We start from the raw sequence: 11,374 nt of genomic DNA on the forward strand, positions 1-11,374 counted from the left end.
AAACATACACAGGTATATTTCAGTATAATATTTGCCAAAATCAGAAAAAAATTAAATATTTTAGATGTTTAATACTTTTTTTTCACCCTATCAGTTGGTGAGAAAACAAATTTGGATAGTTGATCTGTATATGAGATCCCCTCCCTTTTTTTGTGCTGGGGATTTAACCCAAGGGTGCTGAACCATGGAGCTATATCTGCAACCCTTTTATTATTATTATTATTATTATTATTTATTTTGAGACAGAATCTTGCTAAGTTGCTGAGACTGGGTTTGAACTCATGATTGTCCTGATTTCTGAGTCACTGGGATTACAGGCATGAGCCACCATCAGGCTGCATATAAGATCTTACCCACCATAAAATTTTCGAGATAGTAAAACTAAACATGACTTCTGGCTGTGAGATTTATATTATCTCAAGAAGATGTCATCTGTGATGGAGCACCTTTTTGATTGTTTAATCTCATAAAGTATAATTTTGCCCAAGAGAAGTGTCTATGAATAACTTTACTCCTCTATTTTGTTTATATTCATCTAGTTTTGTTTTCAAATGGAGCACCTCTGCTAGATTTCAGGTTCTATAGTCTTAGATTGGAAGGGACTTCTGAAATAGTTTCATGAGTGAGGAGGTAATTTGTTCAGTGACTTCCCTTTAAGTCAGGACTAGAAGCCAGTGGTATAGTGGCCCATCATATACTGTGGACCACATACTGGATGGGGAGAGGAGTCTCTGTTTAAAGACAGAGTTTGTTGTTTCTGCTTCTTATTCTTGCTGTTTTGAAGATTCCAGCCTCATGGACTCTCACTTCTGCTTTCTTTGATTTGCAGGTCTGCCTCTCTCCTGAAGGCTGCGTGTGGCTCCCTAACCTAGATCTATTTCCTGCTGTTGATTTTGCTACCTGTCAAACGGGCCCTATTGGATTTCTGTGCCATTGCTTACAAGACTTCTCAGACCTTTTAGAAACCAGAAAGCCAGGCTTGGCCCTTGTCTAGCCACCTCTCCCTGGCTGCTATTCACTATTTGGTGTATAGAAGTTATTCATTTCAAAAGCTAGGAAAATTACAATTTACCTGTCAGTAAACAGAAGATGGTTTATCAACAGACTTTACCTTAATGACTACAAATGTTTACCTCCTGCTTTCCAGAATGCAAAGAAAATCTTGGAAATGTCATAATATCTTACAAACATTTGCAAAACAGATCCTTGTTCATCCGGAAAAGAAACAATTGTATTCGTTGTCTCTGACACTAGGAAAATGTTCAGCGAGAGAAACATACAGATAGATGCACACACTTATACGTAAATGAATATGCTAATTAAAAATTGCAGTGGGCACTTTATTAAAAAATTTATTTTACAATCTAGTCATTCAAAACATTTTTACATCAACAAATACAGCAGCTTGACTATTGGAATCATAAGCGATTTATCTTGAAAAAATTACATTTGTAGCTAGCTAAAAATATTTTTGGAGAATATTTGTATCAAAATCACTGGTTTTGTTAGAAGTATTTTCATTTCTCTATTTTTACTCCTGGAAAAAAAAAATTAAGTATCTCGGTATTCATTTTATGGGTGAGGTGGATCCACTGACTGTATTTGCCATGTTTGTCCGAATTACAGCTGTTTATCTTGCAACTTTCTTTAAGATTAATTAAATGCAAATGTAACTCTGTGAACATGGGAATACCTGCCAGACTCCTTATTAATACCTTCACTTAAAAACTCCTGTGCCAGAGAGTCATTAATTTGCTAAAAGAAAAGTGCTAAAGCAGCCCTTTGCCCACAAACAATTCTAAGACGGCTGCCCAATTAGTCCGGTAGTATTCTGATCTTCCTTTCAGGCCCTGTGGCCCTTTGAGGACACAAGAAGGCTCCGATGATAACCTGGCAACCTAGGTAGAAACTCAGCCAAGTGTGAGCGTTTGAAGCTGCAGTTTGGCTGCCATCGTGTCGGCGAAAAGAAAGAATTCAGGCACCATGTCATCCAGTACAAAGGATAAAAACGGATTCAACCGGAAATTCAATGTGGCACCACATATGGGATACATGAGTGCGGTTATACAACAGGCCACATATTTTTTTTGAACAGTCTCCTACATGTGATGCCGAGGACATGTGTAACCATCATAACGTCTCTAGGAATCTGTATTTAATTTGAGTTGGGGTGGTGGCAGGGATTGGAGATCTGAAGCCGCCACAGGTTTGTGGCAGATGGCTCTGTGTCAGCTATGACAAGCAGCCAGGCTCAGCTTCCTCTGCAGATTTTCTTTTCTCTCTGATCAGGTAAATATGGGCACACTCTGGAAAGTTCTTCAGATTCTGCCTTAGGCTGCAAGTTTGTGACTTAGCCCCATCTGTCACAAATCTTCCCTAGGTTCTGTTGTAAGCAGAGACCTGAATTTACCATGTAGGGCTGCCCAAGAAAACGGAGCCATTTCACCCTGTAACGGGGAGAAGGAGAGAAGAGAAAGTAATGAAGAAGCATGAACCATTGAAACACCAAAGGAGGCTGAAAATTCATATTGCAAATTCGCATCCCTTACGTCAATTATATTTCAAAAAGCCACCAAGTAAATGGTACTTGAGTTCCACCACTTCAGGAAATCCCAGTTTCTGATTGGTTTAAAGTATCACTATGTTTCCATCTATGGGAGAAAACTACTGTTTTTTTTTGTTTTGTTTTGTTTTGTTTTGCAAATGGGTACATTCTGCTGCATACATATTTCCTGGTTTATGTTAATGGATGACAGCTATTAAAAGTTCATCATCCAACTTTTAACTTTTATAAACACAGGATACATAACACTCTTAAAGAATGTTTTTGCTAATGCAAATTTTACTTTTAAGTGGTAAAGACACAAGATAAATGTCCTTACTATTATTGGGAATTTATAAAGTGCTTCACATTTTTCAAATGTGTTTATATTCATTATTTCATTATAGCAGTACCTCAGGGGGAAAATGCTATTACAATTGAAAAAAAATTCTTTCAGATTTGCAGATAAATCATATAGAGGCCAAAAAATCACCTATGGTCAGGCTGCAAATGAGGAGCACAGAATGACAAAAAACCTCTAACAGACGGTGATTGGATAAAGCATATTTATTGTGCTAAAGGTTATTGCTTCTATTTTGTTTAGGCAAATCAAAGGAAACGCAAACAAAATAAAATTGAGAGAGAAAGTGCAAAAGGAAGGGAGGAAGGTAGATAGAAAAGAAGAGGAAGAAGGGAGGACAGGACAGGGGTGAGAGAGGAAAACACTGAACTTGAGACAAATTTTCTCTTAAATTCTGCCAGTGCAGATTTTGTATCTTCTCAATATACCTTAAACATTTAAGTTTTCATTTTTTAAGGAAAGAGTAAGGACTTTGGAGGTGTGTTCATGCCAGTGACCTTGTTTACATTGAGAATATAAGCTCATTTAAAAGGGTCCTCTAAAGTGACCAGTGTCTTGAGAGGAACTTAGAGTAGCGTGGCTGTGGTGTGGATGGACCTAGCTGACATAATGAAGACAACCACAAATGGCTTTTCTGGGTGTCAAGTCTGAATTGTAATCTCAATCATTGTTTGGAATGAGTTTTAGGCAGAAATCTGAAAATTCTTCTCCTCTACAAATAACATCAGGTTTTAAAGTTTTCTTGAATGTTGAGGAACTTGAAGAACAAACTAAAACTCAGCAGCTATGATCTCAAAAAACTTTAAAATACAGCAGGTCACTCACAAAAAGCAGAAGAAAGAATAGAATCTCTTTCTTTCTCCTTCTCTCTCTCTCTTTTTTCCTGCACAGGATATTGCTTAATTTGTAAATAAAAGTAAATGAGAAATAGTGAGGGAATGACATCTCTTCTGTTGGTCCAGGTGGTGTCCACCTCCTTACAACTGCTCCATTTGTACTTGTGTTCTGTTTTCAATGCTGTTAACAAGGGACTATCTATAAATGCTTTTATAAAACATTTTAAAATGAAATGATCAAAGGTTCTCTAAAAGCATGCAGACAAACATTGTTGGAGATTTTCAGTAAGTAAACATCACTTAGTAAAAGCGAGGCCAAAAAATACAATTTCATGTTATAGACTTGTTTGGGTTGGAAATGGGGAACTATTGTTAGTCTAAGAAGTAAATCCTTGGATTTTTCTTTTTATGATTTCTTCTAGAGACCTGTATTCAAGTTATTCTTATGATTCTGTGAATTGAAATTTGAACTTCTATATAAGTTCAATGCCTCTGCTTGACCTAGAGAAGGATATATCCCAACATTTCAAGAAAGTTATAGTCAATGACCAAACTTTTTAAGATGTGGTCTTACATTTTTTTTTAAATTGAGAAAATAATTTTAGATTTTTAAGATTATTAGGAAACATTTAATTTTGGCATGCATTGGATTTCTCTAAGGAACCTAAGAAAAATTGTGTGCATGTGTCTCTGTGTGTGTTAGTGAGTGCACATTTGTGCATGGTGAATTTAAATATCTCAGGTCTAAAATTTCAGGGAAGAATTCATGAACACAGAGTTCTGTAGTAGAGTCACTTTAAGAAAAAAAGTAAATTCTGTTTCTGCTTTTCAGTTACTAGCATTCTGTTTTAAATCTTGCTTCAAGTTATAGCCCTAAAACTCTCACTCATATTGAAAGTATAATGTCTCATGTGAGAAGAAAGCCAAGTGTTAGTAGCCTTATTCTAGTCATTAAATTTCTAAGTGTGAATCCATATGAAAAATTCTATCCTAAAGTGAACTCTATATGATAAGAAGTGAAATGATTTTAAAATGTAAACTTTTAACAACAAAAAAAAGAGTAAGGTGTAAAAATGTAAAAAAGAACAAATTAAGGAATTCAGTGACATTCTATCCTTTTAGATCTTAGAAGCATATGTTTTATAAAACCAAAACAGCACTGCCCAATGGGATAAATCTTAAAAAAAATACACATTCTCTGCATAGAACACAGAAAAGGTCCTCTTCTATTCCATAGGAAAAATAGGTAAAAAGCTGTCTTGGAGGAAATAATTCTTTAGTCTTTAAAGAAAGCAAATGTTACCTGAAAACTTGTATATTTATAATACCTTAAGGTGAAAAATTACCAGAATTTATTATATCTTTAGAAAGCATATTTTTTTTTTCAGTTTTGTATCAAAATCCTATTACAACAAACTACATCTGTGGTACTTCCTTGTGATTTATAACTGAGTACCTTGTACAATGCCAGTTTCTCTTCATGATTGTGTCTTAAAGTTCTGATTACTTGTAATTCAGGACAAATTTCTTTAATTTTTGAGATTAATTGTTATATACAATATCACAAAGGTCTATGAATGAGGATATATATGAAAGTATAGATTTATAATAAAAATCCATGGTAAAATAATTAAAAATGAATTATACATATAAATTCTTATAAATGCTTAGGCATGAATTACTTATTTATAAAATTTTGAGATGGAGGATTTTATGATGTACAAACTGAAGATATATGTGAGCACTAGCATGTAATAACTCAGTGAAGCAACACTTAACATATAGGTTACATTTTTAGCTGTATAAGGAATGATTTTGTATATTAACAGCATACTACGAAGTTAACATTCTTTCAGAATTTTTCCAGAAGTTGTTTGTAAAACAAATAGTTACAGCAATGTTATGGCAGCAACTGAATTAAAATATTTCAACTGGAGATCTGCTTTCTTTTCTAACTAGAGACAACTTGTTGCAGTAACTTTTGAAACAGTTAAAAATTTGCATATGTGGAATAACAGAGTTAATAAGGACTAACCTGAAGCAATATTAAAAACTGATAAATTTTGATGGTAGAAATACTTCTCTAAATACCTCATCAAAACTTCACCGGAAGGAAAACAAGTCAATAATTGAATGGTAAGCTCAATGAAAATAGGTGTGTGTCATGTGTAGAAAATGAATCCATTTGTACTAAGGCTTAAATCTAGTTCCTTAATTTTCATAATCTTTATATTTGGACAGTCATATGGGAAACTATTCAACGAGTCCTGTATATAAACAAAAACTGCTACTGAACTTTAAAAATTAAGAGCTGTTTGGGGAAAGCTTGGGGGACTGTGCTCTCTGTGAAGCTTCACATGTGTACGATACAACAGTATTGACTCAAGGAGTGATACTGAAGCCGGGAAGTGTGCAGTCAGCATTTTAAACTATTATGAGCTACCTTCTGAACCATTGCCAAGTTAATAGACAATGAAAGATAATGAGCTTGAAATTGGGTGTTAAATTGCATTTTTGGTTCTCTCCTTTTTTTCTCGAAGTTTAACTGTTTCCTGGAGAAACAAAGTCATGTTTTGATGTATCACTATGTAAATATGTATTTTAGGCCATGAGCAAAGAAGAGAGAGAAAAAGGCAGAGAACTGCATTACATGTAGAAGGTTATACATTAACATAGGAAAATTAAAATATGCTAGATTATAAAACTGCTAGATTGTAAACTATACTGAATTTATGTAAAATGAGGATGCTATGTTCAAAGAATATAAAAAGGTATATTACTCATGGCCTAGAGCCACCTTCGAAACTCATAAAGGAAATTTATCCTACTTCAATTACTCAGACTTTTAGGAGGGGCTTTTTTGTGTTGTTGGTGTGACAATGTAAAATTCCAATTCGAATAAAGGGAAAATGATAATGAATGAGGGGATTGAATGATGATGCTATTTATATATCTGATTTTTCCTTTTGCCTTTGCCTTTCAGAGATGAGACCCAGTCTTAATTCTAAACAAACGGAGGATTGTCATGTCACGTTATTAAAGTGGACGAGGGAAATATTCAACTTTTGAAAGTCGTCTTTAAAGTAGTTCAAAGATGAACACCAAACTTCACTGATGTCATTCACCTGAATTTTTGAGGACTGAGGATTTCATTATAATGGGAAGAAAGGCTTATCCTCATTAGTATAATTGTAGAATCTTTCCTTTACTTCCTTTTAAACTAATGAGTTACATTAATCCAGGTTCATTTTTATAAGCCTCTTGGGGCTAAATGTAAAGGACAGTCATCTTAGAAAACAATAAATTTTAAAAAAAAGCATGTACCGTGCATTAAGTGCACGTATTTCATAAGACCTAGGTTAATACAACTGGCATCCAGTTTAATTAATCCTTGTTAGTGTAACAACTAATATCCCTCCCTAGCATGTTTCCTTTAAACATTAGTATGTTAATTAAATGTTTTTTTTTAAAGATTTTTCTTTGTACTTCAATATGGCATTTATACCACGTAAATCTCTTCTCAATAACTACCTTATAGAGATGTTTTCTTATAATATCTGGTCTCTTGCAGAAATTCTGGAGCCTTTTTGAAAGCTGTTCAGGTGTAGAATACAGATATTCAGCTGCAGGAAAAACAGATACATTTTTAATGAAACAAAAACCTCAAAGCACACACTCGATATTAGTCACTTTACTAATTAAAAATGCATATTGCTCTGTGCCGCCTCGTGTTTTACATTATTTAAGCATGATTTTATAAGGTTACCTCAGCTCACAAGGATGTTTAATGCTAAATAAGACTGTGTAGTTGTGCTGTTTAGACATCTCCTTTGGGTGATTAAAATACATTATTCTAATGTAGCACAATGCATATGTGATATATTTAGTGATGAGAATTTTTTTCAAAGAACTGGTACTATAGCCGTATGTACCCTGTACAACAGTTGCATATTATTAACTAGTCAATTGTTTAAATAATTTGGTGTGACTTTCAGTCCTTGATTTTTTTCTCTGTGTATATCATTAAAAAAAATCTGTAAGCAATTGCAGCAACACTGACCTGCTTATAAAAATCCATCATTATGGGATGTGTATGCTAACAATGAAGAATGCTATTTGAAAACTTGCTTTTTTTGTTATCTTAAAAGAACAGATGGTAAATATAAGCTTACTCTAATGTATTAAAACACATAAAATTTTCCTTAACACTAACATGTTGACTTGCCAAATAAACAATTGCTCCTGCCTAAGTTTATTTTCAAACTTTCTAATTTAGCATGAATCATGTATTAAATCACAACCAGGACAAAAGCACATTAAAGCAGTTACCTGGAAAAATTTCAGGATAAACCAAATCTTTGGGACAAAGGGGGTAACAACCACAATAAACAGCTTCCAACCTAAGGAAATTTTAGAAAGAGCGTGAGAATACATCAAAAAGACATTATCATCTTAGCTAAGAAAGTGGTTTTGTTTGCCTGAGTTAACAGTAAGAACCCAGAGTTAGCTGGGACAAAAGCATGGTCGGCAGTGCAGTCCTAAAAGCCAAAGTTGCTCTTTTAAAAGATTTTATTGATCATATATGAATTTCATAGAACAGAACCAACAGCATATGTTTTGTTCACTGAATTAATCAAAGCGCAGTGCTGCATTTTTTTTTTTGTTTTTAAAATACTGTTTAACACATTTTATAATCAGCAGATAAACACATGTAACAACATGGTAAAGTATGGACAGCTTTTCTTAATAATGCTGCAAAGCCTCAGAATGTTCATTTTTCAAAAAATGTTTAAATAAAATAGCAAATACTTAACTTTAGCACTGAAGCCGTAGAAATGATCGAGGCACTTTTAAAAGCAGCAGAAAAAAAAATTTACAATCTGTTGTGATGGGACATTTTCATTTTAAGCTCATGCTTCGGAACGATTTGTTATTGTGCAGAATGTAAAACTCTTTCCTTTGTTGAAAAACTCTCATGAAGATTATTTTAATGAACCCTTTGCTTTTTTGACTAAAAATTCAGCTCACTTTCCATTTTATTAGGAAAGGATTCTTTTATTATTAAACAAACCGACATGAAAGTTTCACTTTGTGACAAGGTTTCCCCATGGACACCTATGAGACGTTTTCCTCCCCATCCCAGTGGTTGAGGGTTAAGCAGAAGAAAGGTATGACCTCTCCCATGGCTGTGTTAGGTTCACGTTATAACTATTGATCTGACATATAATAAACTTTGAGGATACCACTGTCATTTCTGTTGGCTAGAAATTATGCAGTGAAATTCAAAACACTCTTTAAAATATGTTTATTTTATGAGAAACTTTGAATTGCATCCAAAATGTTGACCAAAGGCAGAATTTATTTTGAACTGCAGATTTTTTTCAGCCAAAGAATAATTTGAAGTCATGTCAATGTTTACCTTGTTTATTTACAGTGACAAAGTACATGCAATTTAAGCTGTTTTAAGTGGATGATGTTTTCCCTATTTTATTATGTTAAACCGAAATTAGTTTAAAGGAAAAGTATTTATTTTGTGCTGCAAATTTTGGAAAAATGCTGTTAAAAGTTTTGCTTGAGAACTGATAGAAGTTATGAGATAACACAGTGGGAGGGTACAAGTTCTAGTTACCAGTTATTAGTTTCAGAATCCAAACTGATACCAAATATTTTTTTCCTCTACATACACACATATAAATTCTTACTGTAAGCACAGCTGTACCCTACACTGTACTGTAGTATAAAGCATTATGAAAAGTTTTGAGCATATAAACCCGTGATTTCCTTCATGAACCAAAAGAAAACATGCACTTTATCTGAAGACATTCGGTTTCAAATGCTGTGCCAACCGAAAAGCAAATACATATGAACATTCTCTTATAATTACGTAAAATCAAAAGAGTGAAGTCCCAGGCATTTCAGAAAGTGCACATGTTATCTGCTTTTTAATAATGGATTTGAATTAGAGTATTCTGTTCCCCGAAAGAAAATCACAGGCCAACTTACATTTTGAGTCATTGTATGAGTATGTACCATGCCAATTCCTAAAAACCTCTGCTAATTAAAACACAGTATAGTAAGACAAGAATAGCACTGAATGATTTAGGAAGAAAAATTTTATAAATTTTAGATTTCAACTTTTATTTGTAGATTATCTTATTCATGATTATATTTCTAATTAATCAAGGAACAACCACCATCTCTTCTAGTCATATTTTTGATTTGTTAAACTGCTAAATCTTACTGTTTGGACTGTATTGCAGGACTATGTTTTGAAATAAATGAAATTTATATATTTATTGTCACAAATTTATTATATTTTGTTATTTTGAAAAAAAAGATCATCTCATGACAACAATACAATTATTCATCATTTCGATTCTTATGCACTACCAGTTAAATAATAAATAGGGTTCCAATTGATCTATTGTTAAAATGACTAGTAAATGACCTTTTTATTCCAATTAACAAATCATCTGCTAAATCTATGAATCTTAATATTCAGATCTATTCACTTCAATTCATACAATTTATCTGCAAATAGTTGTTGGGCTTTTGATTCTAAATATAATTAGCTGATAATTTTGCTTGGCTGAATTACTTTTCTGGAGGGCCTGCAAAGGCTCTCAGTCGCATTATCTAGCAATAATGAATCTGATAGGTGAAATTTTTTACTGTAATGAGGATGAGACACAGTTGTGACACCTGAGTCTACTAATAACAGAAGACTGCTAATTATCGACAGCACTTTTTTGTGTGATGCAAGGAGAAAAAAAATCCCTCATTATTAAAAAATAAAAAGTTACAATTATAAGTGACACCGGAGGAGAGTAAATAAAATGGAGTGATTAAAACATTGCTGCTTTAAGGGTGTTTTTAATTAAGTGGAAATGCTAATGTTGTCATACTTAGCAGATGGGATTAAAATTAGTTATTGTAAGTAACTCATATTTTATGTTATGGTTTCCACAGCATGTCTACAAGATCTAAGAAAGTGATACATTCCATAAGACATTTTAAAAATGAAATTCTCATACTCTTTACAACTCATAATAATGAACATCATGAATAAACTATTGAAAAAAATCCTGCCAAGGATTTTACCATAGTGACTTAACTAGCAAGGAATGTAACCATAATGTACTGGACTGTTACAGTCTCACTGATGGTATGCCTTTTGCTTTGCTGATTGTTGCATTCCCTATTTCATTCACACTCAACAAAAACAAAAGTTTAGGACTTGGGCATTTAGCCAACATCAAATGTGGTGTCAAGAAGGTAGGGCCTGGATACAAGGAAAGATCATGACCACCCACTAAGGTGATGTTCTAAACTAAAACAGAGGATGCATCATGTAACTGCAGATAAAAACCTAATTGCACACTTTCTCCTACTTTATTTGTGTAAAATTTTCCATCTGCTACATCTAAAGATGTCTAAACTGTTAGTATCAAACCTGCATTCAGCTGCCAGCTGTGCACATTAAGGATTGCAAAACACTAAGTAAATGAGCCAGCATGAAGCCGAGTGGTAGTGGTCCATCTGCCCAGGGCTGTGGGGAGGGACCCTGGTACCTGGTCCTTTTCAGAGTTTGTCTTTGCTTCAGTGGATAAGAAAGAAAATTAGCCACATTTTTAA

General features: G+C 33.7%; 1 protein-coding gene across 3 annotated transcripts in view; it reads right to left on the minus strand.

The window, feature by feature from the left end:
* Positions 1–660: 660 nt before the first annotated feature.
* Positions 661–11,374, minus strand: part of Qtman (queuosine-tRNA mannosyltransferase) — a 361,215-nt gene continuing 350,501 nt past the window's right edge. For all 3 annotated transcript variants that reach the window (XM_077802465.1, XM_077802464.1, XM_026389045.2), the window contains 3 exons: positions 8,069–8,139; positions 7,271–7,362; positions 661–2,447 (listed from right to left, as the gene is read on the minus strand). In XM_077802465.1, the coding sequence (XP_077658591.1) occupies positions 2,364–2,447; positions 7,271–7,362; positions 8,069–8,139 (247 nt within the window). In that variant the 3' untranslated portion in view covers positions 661–2,363. The remainder of the gene's footprint in view (positions 2,448–7,270; positions 7,363–8,068; positions 8,140–11,374) is intronic.

This window comes from Urocitellus parryii, chromosome 1 (genome assembly GCF_045843805.1).
Source record: "Urocitellus parryii isolate mUroPar1 chromosome 1, mUroPar1.hap1, whole genome shotgun sequence".
In the NCBI taxonomy this organism is placed as follows: Eukaryota; Metazoa; Chordata; class Mammalia; order Rodentia; family Sciuridae; genus Urocitellus; species Urocitellus parryii.